Source organism: Acanthochromis polyacanthus, chromosome 20 (assembly GCF_021347895.1).
Source record: "Acanthochromis polyacanthus isolate Apoly-LR-REF ecotype Palm Island chromosome 20, KAUST_Apoly_ChrSc, whole genome shotgun sequence".
In the NCBI taxonomy this organism is placed as follows: Eukaryota; Metazoa; Chordata; class Actinopteri; family Pomacentridae; genus Acanthochromis; species Acanthochromis polyacanthus.
The window spans coordinates 28,731,920-28,749,272 of record NC_067132.1 but is presented as its reverse complement, the minus strand read 5'-3'; the positions used below and the strand labels follow the sequence as shown (position 1 = coordinate 28,749,272).

At 40.6% G+C, this 17,353-nt stretch overlaps 1 protein-coding gene across 4 annotated transcripts in view; it reads right to left on the bottom strand.

The window, feature by feature from the left end:
* Nucleotides 1-17,353, bottom strand: part of LOC110960993 (collagen alpha-1(XVIII) chain-like) — a 69,516-nt gene that overhangs the window by 29,305 nt on the left and 22,858 nt on the right. For all 4 annotated transcript variants that reach the window (XM_051940639.1, XM_051940640.1, XM_022208437.2 and 1 more), the window contains exons 3-5: nucleotides 3,587-3,834; nucleotides 2,906-3,076; nucleotides 1,557-1,688 (exon numbers count right to left, since the gene is read on the bottom strand). In XM_051940639.1, coding sequence (XP_051796599.1) covers nucleotides 1,557-1,688; nucleotides 2,906-3,076; nucleotides 3,587-3,834 — 551 coding nt within the window. The remainder of the gene's footprint in view (nucleotides 1-1,556; nucleotides 1,689-2,905; nucleotides 3,077-3,586; nucleotides 3,835-17,353) is intronic.

Sequence of the window (17,353 nt, the reverse complement as noted above, 5' to 3'; positions counted from 1 at the left end):
ATTCTATCTTCATTAAAAACTGAACTGCAATAAAATGGGGAAAAGAAAGTTTCTGTTTTTTTATTATCATTGATCCATCTCCTTGCTATTCCCTCTAAGCCACTATAATCAATAAAAGTTCTCTTCGGCTAAAAAATAAACTTTAACGAGTCAACATATACACATTTTAAAATGTTGCAGAAAATGAAGTGGTCATGTTTCCACTATACAGTGAACACGGACTTTTTTGTGTTTCTAATGAAGCCACAGTGAAGTTATTTTTATCTAAAATGAAATTCTAGCTCTTCATAATATAAACACACACGTCAGAGTCGGTTTTAAACTTCACCAGGCAGAAAAAGCTATTTCATAGATTGTTCCAGTAAGAAAACGGACTCCCATCTGAGACCATAAATCCCTGGATAAACACTCACTCTCCTTCGCTGGCTCACTGGATTTCTTTGAAACTCTCCTTAGATTTCTGCAATAAAATCTTAATGAGATAAAAAAAAAAAAAGAAGCTGCTGCTGATTGGTGATGGCATGTAGTTTCTCTGTCCCATGAACTTACATGACACCAAATCATGAGAACAGGACAAAAGGATGAAATACAGCACAGAGAAGGCCAAATTTTTGTTGTTGAAGTCACAGGTCATGTATTTTTTAATTTTTTCTGACTTATCCACCGGCAACAAGTTCATTTCTTTAGGAAAATAACAGTTTTCATTCTTTCTAACATGAACTTAGACCTTCTCTTATTAAAATGTAATAAACTGAATTTAATCTAAACTCCCCCAGATAAGGTGCACAGTTGAATGATATTTCCTGTACACTAACCCATTTCCTTCTCATCATACTTCCAGCTGCACTGGGACAAACAAAGCCTTCCATTGCAATTACAAACCGGCAAATCACAGATGATTAGGAGGAAAGCATTAAAGCATTTACTGTTTTTTTTCCCCATTTACAAGAGCACTGAGAGCAGAAAACCAGCACTGCATGTGTTATTATCTCTTCTCCTGGATCTGATTTCTCAGCACTTCTGCATCGCACAGTCACTATAAAGGCTCACATATTTTTAACAGCCATTGTGAAGGTTTGGAACCGCCACCCTTTGCATATTTACTATTGTTTGATTCGGCTTCTTCTGATTGAACAATTGGCAGCCGTGCTCACAGTTGCACTCAGTGAAAGCCATTCAAGATGAGAGACTGTCAACCATATTCCAGAAATGTAAATCACACAGAGTTTGTCATTTATGAGCTCTCATAGGATAAAGCAGTGCTCATAAACACATGTGGTCATTCAGTCTTTGTCTCCTGTGGCGGTCATAAAGCCGCCAACAAAGACTTTTGTGTTCATGTCTCAAATGTAAAGCAGGCAGGCGCCCAAACACCACGTTTGCTTCTGCATCTAGCTGTGGATTGGATGTCTATTCTTAACTCATTGATCCAAACCCACTGACATTAGGACTGAGGGGTAAACTAGCCAGAAGTACAGCCGTCACACAGAGCTGACAAAAGATAGGATAGGAAAGTACTGACGTTCTCATGTAAATCGAGCACAATCAAGACTTACCACAAACCTCGCCAGGCCCGTACCCCCGGCGTTCCCGACAAAGATCCCAGAGCTGGGCTCGAAGGTCAGAGGCTGAGCGCTCCTGGCGAAGGCAACTCTGTGGTATTCCTCACAGTCCATGTAGAGACGCACCTACATGCAGAAACAGCAGCACAGAAATACATATGTAAGCTTGAAAACCAATAAAAAACAGAATGCTAGCAGAAAATAAAACATCTAGGGAAAGAACTTTGCTTCCTGTATACAGTTAGATGTTACCTGAGTTTGGTGTAACATATGACAAAAATACATAATATGTGCAAAAACAAAGGTCAGATTTAAGTTATTTAATGACCCTGGAAGAGAATAGCATGTCATTACTAAAAAGAGTGAAACCAATCAATGTGAATGTCTAGTTTTTCCTGCAAATCCACATAAAAGTAATGTTAAAAGATAACTTTGGTGTCTTTCTCCTCTAGCAGACATGCTTGAATTGCCTAATTGTATGTATATTTGGAAGCTTAATTTAAGAATTAAACACAAAAACTCTCAATCCTGCAAAGAAATTGACTATTCGAGAAATTAAAAGTTGATGTATTTGTATTGAGAGCTGCCCAGAACCATTTTCAATCACTTAACTCACATGACTAATGAGCCGTTTCCGCATTTTGTTTTCGACTCCAAACAGTGCTAAACATTTACAATACCAGCTGACATAAAAGAATAATTGCAACTTTTCCATTTGAAAACCATTTCTGAAGACTTCTTCTCTTGCAGATGGCCACAGTGCTGTTTGTTTCTCCTCATTATTCATGCTTCTGAGGCAGTGGAAAGTACCTGGGTTTGTTTTTCGCTACTTCTACTCCATCATCCATGCATAATGTAGCTTATACTGCCACCTTCACACGACATTACACAGCCGGCTTCATTCACTAGAAACGAGCCTAGTTCACATCATTATGTTCCTTTTTGGCTTCAAACTTACTTCACAATTATATGGAAATACAGCTAATATTAATAATTCAGATGAAAAGACCACACCCAACAAAAATTACTGCCTCTGCAAGCTAAAGTCTGCCTATGCCACAGGCCTCCTTTGTTGCCCAAAAACTGTTAAAAACACATCAATGAGTCACACTCCTGAACTGGCGTTTTTCCTTTAATACCGTGAACATGGGTACTGTAGTTATTCCCACATGAACGTACGTTCTCCTCCTGCATTAAACACTTGGGCACCAGCTACAAATAGTCCCTAAAAACTGAAGACCCACAGTCAATTATTTCTTACTGCAGTAACTCAAAATGATTATTAGTTGTTGAAAAGCCTCGACCGTGTCTTCACCCAAACAAACTGAACACACCACACTCACCTCTGCACCCTGTACAGTCAGCGTAAACCTTGCCCATCTTCCTGTTAGGTCTCCCATTTTGAATGAAGCTGCTTCTTGGGTCCCACCTCTTGTTTCTGCGTCGGTGTAGTACAACACGATTCTCTGGGAACCATCCTCCACTTCGGACAATGCTATACCTAACTGTACGATCTAAAGAACACAGTCAAGAGATGTAGAAAAACTTAAATTTTCTTGTGTTTTCAGAAAGGAAAGGCAGAAAGGAATCAAATGGATGGATGGATGGATGGATGGATGGATGTTCTAAAGTTTGGGGTCACTTAGAAATGTTCTTATTTTTGAAATAAAAGCATTTTTTTTCCAATGAAGACAACATTAAATGAATGATACATCCAATCTAGACATCGTTAATCTGGTAAATGACTATTCTAGCTGGATTTTTAATGGAATACCTCCATAGGGGTACAGAGGAACATTTCCAGCAACCATCACTCCTGTGTTCTAATGCTACATTGTGTTAGCTAATGGTGTTGGCTCATTGATGATTAGAAAACCCTTGAGCAGTTATGTTAGCACAAGGATAAAAGTGTGACTTTTCATGGAAAACATGAAATTGCCTGGATGACCCAAACTTTTTTTAACGGTAGTGTATATAATAAAAATAATAAAAGATAAGAGGTAAATATAATGACATTGTCTCACTTTCTGATAAGCATCCGTGATGGCGAACAACATTCCACCACGCCGTGTGGTTGGTTTAGTCGTGACCGTGATGGCGAAGTCATGATAGAATGGGTCGGGGATGAATGACTTTGTGAGGCGTCCGACGTTGGCGTCCGGGCCGAAGCTGTAAGCAGGGTAACCCTCGAATCCCGTAACAAAGGAGACGGATGGAGGGAGGGGAACGCCGATTAGCTCCGTGAGGTCCAAGGCTCCCTGAGAACGAGCATCTGCACAAAACAAACACAGAGGTGGAAACCATGTCAGTGGAGGGCAAAAGAAAACATCTTCCATCCAATGAAGTGAATCCGAGTTCATCATTGGCCTTCTGACACCTTTTACCCAGTAAAGATAAATTGGCCTGAAAAAGTCAAAGACTTACAGGAAAAGTGACTGCTTCCATATGGAAGCACCGTGGAGTTGAGGGTGAAATTGGTGTGGAAGTTGGAGTTTCATGCTACTAGAAGTTTCTTATGTCAGTCACGGTAACTAGTATAATAATGATGTATGACAAATGTAAGAGCACCTATAGCCAGATCTCTCATTTATCTATGTCAAGATAACTGAAAATCCTTTAGTTTTTAAAAGATGAACTATTTCTCTGAGATTTTTTTTTCAAACCACAAGTAGCAGTTCCTGTGAAGAGGCCAGAGAAAGCGGGTCTTTAAGAGGATTTACTAAACGGTTAGTTTTAAGCATGACGGCTAGTTGAAAATTATGCAAAATGTGCAACACTAAAATATAAAATTTAAAACTAGAGATGTGATGTTTAAACAAATTTCTTAAGTGGTAATCTGTCATCCCAATCAGTAACCAATTACACAAAATGACAAAAGAAAAGCTTTGACTGGTTGGCATTAAGCAACACAGACAACTTTCTCATGGTGGCCCTTTACTAGCTAAACTCTCACAATGCTCTCTGCAGGCCAACACAGAATTGCCAGGTCACTGCAGTACCAAAGAATAAGAGGCTTCCCCTGGTGGCATGCTAAGATACTACAGCTAATAGTCATAGTTACAGTAAGTAAAATGTGTACCAATTTCGACTTAGTATCTTAATTTTAACTAATGGTTTTGAGTCAAAATTTACAAAAAGTCAAAGTTCTTAATTTAAAAATTATGGTACGTCATTTTTAGGAGCTCTATGGAAATTCATGACAAAAAAAAAAGACTTTTAGAGGTGTTTTTCTGTCAGATGCACCCAAGCTGAAAGCAGATGATTATAAATGCCAATATTGGAGTCGATCGTGCTCTTTTTTTTATTATTTTTTTTTATAAGTGGGAAGTCAGAATCATTAGGATTATTATTTGATCAATTGTGCAGCTCTACACAAATAGAATTGAATCATTTAGTCTGCAAACTTCACCGAGATCAAGATCTATTTTGCAAAGATAAAGAACGAGAGACCTGCGAAAAAATTACTGTACATATTCAAAGTCACAGCAATTCCCTCCGAACAACTGGAATACAAACAGCCACATAAACCAAAACATTCAAAGATGTTACCGTTATTACTATATGAGCGAGTACAGGTCTAAAAGGTTGGTACCTGCTGCAGTTCTAGACAGAATAATGAAGCCGTCATGTGCAGTGTGCCGTGTGCTCCGAGTCTGATGGGTACTTGGAGGTGACAGCAAACAGTTCATAGAGAGCTGGGGGCCGATGCTAGCCTATAGCTCATTTTTGCTCTTGGGCCCCCTGGTGGGTTAATCCAGTTGTGGGTCAGGATAGAAAGGTCACTGCAGATATTAAAGCATTCCACAGCCCAGACAGTGTGGGTGTTGCACTCATCTTATGTCATCTTCCAATTACACTGAAACGACGAATTTATGAAATTATTCCTAAATGTTGCAGGGAAACAGTTCTAAATAAAAATGGAATTTCTTAATTTTGTGCAACCATGGAAGTCAATATCTGACGCCAGGTAGGGAACGAGTTCCTTCACACATCTTCTCTATGGACACTTGAACAGCTGATCTCCTCGCTTCTGTCTTTCGTCATTTAGAAGTTTGACAACATGTCAGAAACACCGCATAAAGTTTGCCAAGAAATTGATAAGGAGCTTCCATCGGTCTTGTCGTCTTATGCCCCCTGCTTATGTCTTCATATTCTGCGTGCACGGCTGAATGCACAAGCCTTTCTGTCAGTCACACCCAAGCTCTCATGCTGGCCAGAATGTGCGTGCTGCTCGCCTTTCTGAATCCCCACATCTTTCTCACTACTTTTGTGACACCAGCAGCTCGTGCACAGTCTCGTCCACACCTGGTTCTGTTTAGCGGGAAGACCCCTGGAACAATCGGCTGTTCTTTCGGGGCGTTTGGGCAGCGGGGTATAGAGGCTGGGCATCTGGAAGGCATTAGGCGTGACTAATACACACACGCTGTGCAGTGGCAGCTCCTCTAAATTAGACTTACCGCATGGCGTGTGTGTGTCTGTGCGCGAAAGAGCGACAAAGGCAGAAAAAAAAAAGACAGTCTGAGAATGCAAACATTAAGACAAGTACGGTGTGGGTATACTGGAGTGTGTGTGTGGTCAATAAGCCTCTCCACAGGATGAGAGGCACACTTTTTCCCCCCATGTATTAATTGGATTGAAGCCCCTACAGACTGTGGCAATTAAAAAACAACAATGAAGTGCAACCCACACCATCAGTGCAGCTGAGTACTGGAATTTCCCAGCACTGTAGTTCACAGCTTCTTCTGCTGAGACTGGAATAAAAAAGTTGCACTGGTCCACAGTCAACTAAATCTGAAAACAACATGTCCAGGATTCAAATAATTCCAACAAAAGATCCCGAACTGTGAGGAAATAGTTCTACAGTAGCCAGATTTTCGCATAAGTAGTGCCAAAATCTGGATGTGGCTGATTTAGCAGCCGTTTATCAGTAAAATACTTCATTACGACGCAGCATTACACTCTTTGGAAGACGTCAGGAAAATTAAACATGCAATAAACAACAAAAAACATGTTCACTGTTAAAGTAGAGTTGTTTGATTTTATGTCTTCCCAGAGGAACTCAATAAGAAGTGGTTTAGGCACTAATTACCGAGCTGATATAGTGAAATTTAAGAAAGCTAATCCAAGCATTAAGTGATATTTTCCATGCAGTCTTTGACTCTGATTGCAAAACAAACAAAAAAAAATCTTGGAATCAGAATTCGATGACTGGCCTGTTGGCTTCCTCGCCTCTAGACGCGAACCTTCACTCTTTATCTTCTCTGTGTTGTCAGGGCTCAAGTCTTGCCAAAATTCCCACAGCTCAGCCTGTCATGCTGCCCGAGTGTGACTTCACTGCAGATGTTCCTCCAGTGGGTCAGAGACTTAACAGCTGGACACGTCGCCATGGAAACGTGGATACACTCCCTGCATTAGCTCTAATTCTCATGATGCAACAGGGACCGAAGGACCGCTGTTCGTCCGGTGTCACGCAACGTCCCTCATCGACAAACCCATCACGCCGAAAGAATCCAGCTTTGTTGCCGACTTGTGAATATCTTAACACCAAATGCTAAAAGTAGAGCAGTGAAGAAGCCCCAGCGCCAAAAGGTGTCAGCTGTAAGAAACTTGTGAGTGATTCTGCTCAGGGTGTAACTTTGCAGAGTAATCAGCTTTGGCCCGGTCTGAGCACCACCTGCACTGGAACAGGGCACGAGAAAGAGAGCAGAGGAAGCCCCGGGAGTGTCCGTCCTCCAGCTGGTGCTCAAAATAATAACTTCAAGGTGTATAAAAGGAGAAGAAGATGCTGCCAGGTGATGAAGTTTTGGAATCACTGAGGAGTAACTCTGGCTTTAGCGAGGTGAACTCCCTTTTCATGGGAAAATGAGGACATGTTGGGCGGTGAAAATGCACAAGGATGAGCTTATAGTGTAATTTTAGCGCAACACATGGTGACAGTATATTAAATTTCAAAGCACCTAGATTTAGTGTAAACGAGGAGACAAACAAATCACGTTAATAAGTTGCCTTGTGAAATACATGTATGTGTATATGTGACATAAATGAAGCCAAATTGAGGAAAAGCATGGATTACAACACTCCAAGGTAGTCGACAAAACCAGTGTCCTTACATAAGAAAACGACCGAGAGAGAGGATATGTTCAGTACGTTGTACATGTATGATGATGTGTCTCTTTGTTCTGTGTTTAGAGTGTTCACGTGTCGGCTTTCTGTCCAGATAAGGAACAGTAGATCAAAACACTGGTGTCTCCATAGGGCTGTTACTTAAACAGTGTGTTTGGAGAGTGTTTCTGATGGGGAAATGCAGACAGACACACTAGAAACTGATGTAACTTAGTCTTTTGTAACTGGAAAGACACTAGAACTGCGATTTCTCATACACAGGTGATTAAATTTAGTGTTACTCAAGAAATACTGGGGTAAATTGTCATAGTTTGGCTGCATGATATTGGAGTTAACAACCACTGCAACATTTATTTATCTAAAATATGTATTGCAAAGTGAAAAAATACAAGAATTCAACAGTTTACATGAATAACTTCTTGGAAAAAATTAATGTTTCTCAAATGATTAGGCTGGCTTTGTAGAGAAGTGTATCTGCTTCAAAACTAAAAAAAGAAATCTTAAAAACACTGAAAAGAGGAACTTGAAACCTTCTCTTTATCCTTGCTCTAGATGGCCTTCAGATCTGACTTTACATTCATCACACAGACCTTTGTTGTGCTGATTTAAACACCCAGACAACTTAGTTGCAATTGCAAAGTAGCAGAAATACTTCCATATAGCTGCTGTTACATACCTTTTTGCAACTAAATCTCCCTTTTCAGGGCTCCCCTCCCGTTTCTCGCTCATTCTGCTGTGCACATGTGGAACCGGCATGTCAACAAACACTGCATCTTGGCAATAACACTGAAAAAAACCCAACTTCGTACATCCAAGAACCCTTAAATTGGAGTAAATTTCTCATTGATTAGTCATGGAAAACAGTAACAGGCGAGTTTTCTTTTGTATCAAGTCGCAAAAAAGGTCGTAGCACGATGTGTCGGAGTTCATTCGCCTCAACTTCATATTGCACTTCTTATGACCGTTGCAGACTGCTGTATAGTCACTAAAACAATATGAACGGCAAATGTGACTCTGGCCTTGTCACACTATAATAACCCCCTCTTCAGACAAAATACCTTTCTCAGTCGCAGGTCTGATGAGTATGTACCTTGCACTGGATATATAACCTGTGTGTTTTACTTGGAAAAAAATGGGGATCATAATAAGCTGGAGATGATGGATGCATTATTTGGACAGGCCTAAAGGGTGCCGGCCAACGCCACTCAGCTGTCAGTCAGAGCACAGAGGTTTGTAATGAGATGTCACATCTGATGAGGGGCTGTGGAATCTAATCAAACCATGAAATCACTACAGAATTTATGATAGGAATATGCAACTTTCCCGACCAGAGCACATTTATATGGGCATACACACTCACAACAAGTACTGACATGTGAAGAAAATCCAGACAAAATGACTCACATTTTAAGCAAATGTTTAAAAGATGCAAAATGCTGCTGTCACACCACAAATTATCTGTGGCTGTAATTAGAGCACGTCTAACAAAACACTATTTCCCAGGCCAGATCTTGCTGTGAAGTCATTTAAAACCTGTTTGTTCCCAACCGTCCTTTAGCTAGATTGATTTCTGAGTCATACTGAAAAGTTCAATTAATCACGACAAAAAGACAGATTTGAAAAGAAAGACCAAAAATAATGGCAAAGAAAACAAACCCAGACAACTAACAACTCAGAAACACTGATCTAACTGTATGAATTTGATCATTTATTGGGATAAAAGGTTACTTCAGCCAGCAGATTTTGAAATACTGAATGTCTGAGTTTCATCTAAATAGAGGAATTGCAGCTGCTAACAATTGTATTACCAGGCAACAACAACCTGTTTGACGAAAACATGAAGCCAATAACTCATTAACACGAATGCTGATTGAATCCACTGGCTGTTTACATGGTAGGAAACCGATTATATGTATAACTTGGAAAGTTTTAGCAGCGTTCTTAAGGTCAACATGCAGAGGAATCAGTAGATCTGTTAAAGTAAGAGGTTTAGAGCAGATAACCTGATCTGCGTGATGGCACAAATGTTAAACAATTTCCCTTCTGTTCTGTTCCACTCTACCTCCACAGACTAATTCTTTTTCACATAAAGGGCCTCCTGACTTTCCTTCAGGTAGACAAAACAAAGACACCTCCAAAATCCTTTCATGCCAAACGCTCCCAGTGGTTGATTGACAGAGCAGAAGTGATGTCAGCCGTGCGTTGTTGTGAGAAGCAGGAAGTTCTGGGTAAATTGCTAAAGACCACACAGCTGGTGTACTTAACTACTGAGTGCATACGTGCATGTGCGAGACCAGGTGAGGCTGCAGGCCCCCCGTTTAGTACAAAGCTGCTCTGTTAGCGCCCAGCTAAAGTGCCATGTCTGCAGCATTATTAGTTAAAAGCACAGGAGAGGTAAGCGATGAATGGATTTTGTTCAGGGTGTTGCGGAAACAAAATACATTTTTTTGTCCTCTTGTCTGGATGTTCAAGAGGAGAGATTAAGGTACACAAAAAAAACAGACCTGCATGTGCTGCAATAATTGTGTTTGACTATGATACAGCATGCATTTCTTACAATAACAAATTAAAATAAAATTGTTTGTACCTCCTAGAAAGATGACAAATCCTTCCTCTGATGTGAGTAAATCTAATTTTCACCCTCAAATTATTTATTTTTCCAATCTTTCCAGTGTCTTAGATGTATACAGAGCAGCAAATAGATCTTAAAATTCACTTAAACAAGTGAGGAAGACCCAAAGAATGACAGAAAGCGATAACTGTATCATGGGAATGTCGCTATCATGCTCAAGGATAGATTCATATATCTCAGGAATGAGGCAACACCTGAATATGAGACTTTCCTGCATGTTGGGAATGCGATAGCCGTGCTCACGAGAGGCCAACACGCACACAAACAGACAATCTAATACAAAAAGAATGTTTTATAGTCAGCAAGCTACCAGATTTGTTCAATTTGATGCAGCTTTTCCAAGAAGTTTTATCCCAAACAGGCAGCTTGTGGTTGATTTTGCATCCATTTATTGATCCCAGAGGGAGGACAGATTGCATGGTGTTGCAAGCACCTTACAGCAGCAAGTGAATCATATGAGCCACACATGGAGACAAGACTCTGAAGATTATGATTTGTATGGGGAAAAGTCTCCTACTGGGTAAAGGCTGGATGCTCCAAAATAATGGGGGGAAAGGAATTACTGACATGTGATTGTACAGTCAAGCTGCAATTTACATCAGTCTGTCCAGCCTTTTAAGATCCCTAGTTTCCTCATTTCATCATGCTATCCTATTATTTGTGAGATTTTGCTACCATCAGCACATAAATCACCCTTGACAATCAATCAAAATCTAATCAGTTCTAAGGTTTTCAGCAACATTTAAAGAAATTCCCACCACATGTTCAAAAGATGTATGAGAATGGGTCAGATTAATAACTTAAAAATGCTGAAAATGGCAAAGAGGCACTGAAGTGGTTTTTAGCCACACAGGCAAAAGGTTTAGAGAGGTTTTAATTTGTCCAATTTGACACAATATGCCTGTTTCTGCCTCCATTTCTCTACAATTCAGTTGAATGGATACTCATCTGTAAAGTAGAGGGGGGGGTCGCATTCTCAGGGTCAGTGACCTGTGTTTGTTGCATTTTAGCGGCACTGACACTTCAAGTATAAATCAGAAACTGGGACAGCAGCAGAGCATGGTAAATACACCCTAGATAGAAGCAAAGTTACAATGGAGTCCTTCAAGTGCTCAGGAATGCAAACAGATATCTGGAGCTGCGATGTGGGGTTTCCAGAGTGGGACGTTACCTTGTGCCGCTTTAATGTACAGTACAAGCATAAGAGGAGAAACTGTTCTCAGTTTGGTTAAAACCCCAAAAACGTCAGGCTGGTCAGTGAGCAAACTTTATATAAAGAGATGGTAGAAGGTTCCTTTGAGGTAACCTCTGGAAAACCTTTGCAAAAGACACGAGATCTTAACATGCAGAGTATTAAAAATTTACAGTGATTAAAGTTTTTCATACTGATGACCTATGACGAACAGTTGGCTCCAGAAATTCCCAAGATAGAGGGACATTTTCCAGAATAAAGCCAACATGAGTTCATGCTCTAATAGCCCTGCAACAGGACGTCAACAGCACAGCTGATTGTCCCATAAACTGCAAACAGCTTTTACAGCCATTTAAGTTTCAGCAGCTTGTAAGATGAACCAGATGGTTTGCGGGAATCTGGATAAATCCTGGTAGTTTAACACATATTGGAATAAATGTCTGCCCCCTCATTTCTCTTATTAAGCCATCTCCACGTCACCATTATCTGGCCAACGGCAGCAAAGAAAACATGCAGGGCTAATAAGTTTAGCCAGACGGGCTGCGAGAACGTTCTTGTGTTCAAACTTTTGGAAACTTTGAAAATGACAAAATTGTTTTTAAATCTGTGTTTCACAAGAGTCTGTTTCCATTGTTGCATGCCACATTTATCAGTTCATACTGAGTAGGTGTGCTGAACTTTCATTGTCAATGCTTGGTTATATAAACAAATCACTCCCAACGCAGCTGCTGGGAACATAAGCCACAGCAATGATACAAACTGCTGAGGAAAGAACAATCCTACCAGTGTGAATTTGCAGTTACCCACAACATCAGCACCAATCGCATCCAAATCCTGTGTGCTGGATTTAGTAACAAATCTCTTTTCAATGATGCATTATGTTCTCAGCTCAGCAGCATCGCGCAACAAAGTCAAACAAACCTTTATTGATGTCCCCAGTTAACCCCTTTACAGATCTATGGTCACCACTGTAAAAAACTTCAGGATCGTGCTGGGGTTCGGATTCTTCTTTCGTGAGCTATTAGTTGCCATCAATGGGTGGAAAGAAAAATGCAATTAGCTCATCGGGTAAAGGGAAATGAATCCTGAGCATTAAATGTTTGGGGGGAAATTCCACAGTAGCCAAACTTTACATGATCCCACAGGGAGGAAATGATACGTCGGATGTGAAGCTCATGTTAAGTGGCTTGGGTTGCAGTCTGAGGAATACAGATCTGTGTGGTTAGCAAAACTCAAGGTTTCAGAAGACTGAAAACAAGACATTTCATTGGCCTCCAGTTTATCAAGTCAGCTTTCCTTGAGGACAGATATCTAGGTTTTGCTATCGTAGGTTTAAATGTGCAGTGAAGATGACAATATTATGGTTTTCTAGTCTATGCATGTACTTAACAGCGCAGAAACATCCGCACTGTGCAGAAAGACCAACTCTTGTGAACGCGCTCAACTTGTCACAACTTGTCAAATAAAATGAAGTACAAACATCACGCTGCAGTTGTGGGCCAAACAGACACACCTCTATGTGTTGCTATTGAACTAATGAAACTTACCCAGCTCCAGATATGCCAGTTTCTGATCCAACAAATGACTTGCTGTACCCACCACAGCTAAATGAGGTAGTGCACACTGTCTCATCCTTATTGATGCCAGCTGCAGTGTTGAAACCACCGAGAAAAAAAGCCCAGATGTGAGGAGATGGGACGGATTACTGCAGAGGCTGTGTGCCCTGTTGTGCACTCTGATTTTTCATGAAGTAGTTGAAGAGCATCCAGTTTGGTGACTTCAGCAATGTATGTACTGTTTGAGAGCTTTGCTGCCCTCAATTCTGCACGAGATGAAGCAGCTGGGATCAGAAAAAAATGTATTTGCTGTTGGGAGGAACAATACCAAATGCAAGGAAAAATATGAAGCCCATCTCAGACATAGAATGGGACCCATTGCTGGCTTCATCTTAATTAAAATGACGCCATTCTGTCATTTAAATGCACATATTCCTCATAGTTTCATTCACACATCTACCACAGTGCTGGTACACATGCAATACTTTCATTTCCGTGCGATTTGACAATACATTAATCAATGTATAAAGCATAAAAGTGTAAAAACACACAAAAGACTGAATTAAAACTCATTGCAGTTTATAAAAGTGTCCAAAAAACTAACACTACTTTATTTATGATTTCTTAAACACTGAAATTGTGTCCATGTGTGATAATAATCTAACTTTACAAAAGGAAAAAATGTTACTTGCTGTTAGATCCTGACCAATCCTGTCTCCTTTTTAGGGATAAATTGTAATTCCAACTAGTATTTGATATTACTGTTGCTTCTTTGTGTGTAAATGTACACAACTCATTTTGGAGACGCTCATATGGATCCTGCTTCTGTCTGACACTGCAGGTCTTTAATAAACTCAGAGGAAAGACTGCTAAAAAACAACTAGAAGCAACAAACTTATCTGTAACTCAGACAGCTCACCTGTTCGATGTTAAGAAAAGTACACAATGGGACCATCTGATGCTGCAGGTAGGGAAAGACTGAATTTATGGGATGAAAAAAACTTTCCTTAATCACTTCACACACTTACTAGTAGCAGTAGAAGTATTGTTTCTTGTCCATGTCCATCTGTTAATGTGACAGGGTACAATTCCGATTTGTTAAAACTGATATGGAAATGTTACAGTTGTGTCTTCTACTCTCTAGTAGCCAGAGTGCGTGTTCAGACATGAAGCCGACACATTCAGTTGCAATCAGATTAACAAAGGATTGCATGTCTGAAAGGGGCTTAAGTTGCTCAAGAGTTTTTTTTAACAAGCGACTACAGCAGGTGCACTGTCTGGAGCGATGCAGGTGTTTAAAGGGTATATCTGTGACCGTAAGGAATGAAGATGAAGTGTTCAGTTTACCCGACTATCTATGAAACCCTCAACTACCAGTTATACCGTGATCAAACAATAGATAAGTGACTCAAGTGGCTAAAAAATTTTTGACAAAAAGGAGCGAGCAAAAGTGTTTCAAGCATGTGATTAGAATGACTCCTGATCGTCTTCCTATGAAGGGAAACTGGACACCTCCAAGTTCACAGGGCAGACCCAGAACACAATGGGGGGAATTGTATATGCCATCTGGCCTGGAAATACCTTGGGATCCCTCAAGAAGAGCCGAAAGACATGCCTGGGGAGAAAGACATCGGGGTAATTTGGGTAACTCTCACTGTTGAGTAATCGCATATTCAGTATGCTTTGCTCCTGCTTAAGTAGGATTAAGGAATTAGTGACTAAGTTGGTATTGCTGACTTCTTTCTGATGGCTGGTGGTGGTGGATTGAAGGATTCAGCTACTATTTGGAGAGTTCAGAGTTCTCTGCACTATGCTCTTAAGGCTCAATTTGCCACTATTTGTGTGCTGAGAATACTTTCTGCCAGTGGAAAAATCCTATATAAAGATTTAATTTTAGATGGGGAAACACAGCCAACAGAGACCATAAAGATTCAACCTGCCACGATCGATGTATTACTACATAAAAATCTTGCCTAATGCAGTTTAAAAAGGTCCCTCATTCTATAGCTCTCCCACTGCAGCACACACATGGACACACAACAGGAGCCTTATGTGTGACAGGTAAAGTGAGGTCTGGATCGGGGTAAAAGGGGCTGAGCGGTAAGCCGAGCGCATTCTTGTGTTTCATCCAACATTCGGCTTGGGGTAGCAGGGTTTACCGTTTCTCAGCGAGGCGGCCCGGCTTCTTCTCGGCCGGTGGTCTTTACAGGCTACCGTCCACTTAATATATGATAATGTATACAGTGGAAAGCGCTTTCTGAAACACCCCGACTTCTGGTGCAAATCTGCTCTTTGATCAACTTTCTCTCCTGTGAAACGCCAACAGTTTACAGAAGGAAAGCGAAGTAAAACAGTGAATGCGCAGAGTATGTAGCAAGCAAATGATGCATTAAATATGCACAGAGCACACAAATGACTGACTTTAAGGGTACGATACAAGTTTAAATGTTGAAGTTCTTATTTTGTGTCCATCCTCCATCCATTAAAACCAGCGGAAGTCCTGCTGCTGACTGATGTTAAAGTGGGGTTTAGTGGTAGCACTGCTGTAGGTTTCAGGGGTTAAAGGTCTCAGAGGGACTCCAGCAGACCGTGGAGAACGGAGCATATAACGACTTCCTAATGAAAACTCTTGTAATTGCAGCATCCATGAGGAGAGGTGGTCACAGCAGGTCAGGGAACAAAGAGCTTGTCATGTTTGGGTTTTTTTTTAAGTTCTTTAGTGCAAACTTGGCAGTAACCTACTTCCATGCTGAACTGCTTCTACAAGGAAGTTAAACTGCTCAACATGATAGTGTGAAATCTTTTTGGCTCCATAAGACAGGAATTCACACTGTCCTTTAAGATTCAAAGATGTTTTAGTCGGAGTCTGGGCCAGTGATTAAAAGCTCTGGAGTGTGCCCATATAAGCCCAGAGACTGGACAGAGGCGGGTCACTGATAAGGGTCTTTTTGCTCCATGACCGTACATGCTGGCAGGTCCAAAGCAGAGCGGAGCCAGAGGCCAAATAGTTTAGCCGGTTAGGTTAGTGGTGCCAAGTACTCCTCCCGTCCGTCTCACCCGAAACAAACTTGCGTACACTGCTCCTTCAGAATTCTTATCTTCCATCTCGATATGGGGTACCAGCTCAGCAGCATCAGCGAGAGAACAGTATCACCTTTGTAAAGTGAATTACTCAATGTTGTTTTTCTTAATTATTAACTTAAAGCCCCTTGAGGACACGCTTTAGTAGAATATCTCAGTTGCATGCAGTTTTGAGAAGACCAAGAGTAGAAATGCTATGGAAAATGTCGTCCTGACTGTTTAAATGTGCAGGAAAATACAATTCTGCATCACTGCAGTTCAGCTGTATGTTTCCTAATATGCTTATTCAGCTTTCAGAAGACAGAGCACGCAGGAAACATTTTCAGCACCATTCACTGGAGTTACATTCACTACATATTTGTCTGATTAAACATGCCAAAAACAGCTATGAGAGGAGCCGTGTTCCTGAAAAAGTCGTCGTGCCAAATTTCAAGCTTGCTTATTTAAGAAAACCTCAAAAAAAATGAAAAGGTAGAGTCATATATTCCAGTTTGCACAGGAATACCAACGCTGAAATTCTCCAAATACAATAACTGATCACAGAATTATAATTTAAACAACACAGAACAGAATCCACTCACAGACATGACATTAAAGTGGGAAAATAGAAAAAAAATCTGCAATATTTAAAGCAGATTTGACTCTACAACAATATTTTGTGTTCCAATTCCAGTAGTTAGATGTCTTTGCTTTATCATTCAGTATAATTTGTATCTGTGAAGATCAAGTGTCCAAAACTTCTTGAAAGACATTCTCTTACTCTGCCTTCAAGTTAATTAAAGCAGCTACAATGTCATGTTTAAGGCAGATGTCTACAGGGTTCAGATGCCATGAGGCTCCGCGTAAACGGCACGTTGTTTCGGCTTACCCCAAGCTGTGTTTAACCAGCTGTAGAAACTGCTCTCTGACCAAAGTGTCAGAAGAATGATGGGCTAGCTAAAAAAGCACGACCCATTTCTGGCAGCTTGCCGCCACAATGCCCAGTGGAGAAACACTGTAAAGTCTCATTCTAACTTCATCATGAGAAAGGTAAGAAGGATGATGAATTGGGGATTTCTCAGTTGAAATGAATGATGAATGAGCACCAGGGTGGACGAGAGAGGAGAGAATAAGAACAAGGGAAGGCAAGAATGTGAATGAACAATGTGGAGACAAGCAATCATGAGTTAAAGGAAGCTAAACAGAAGAAGGTATAAAGGTTCTTTCC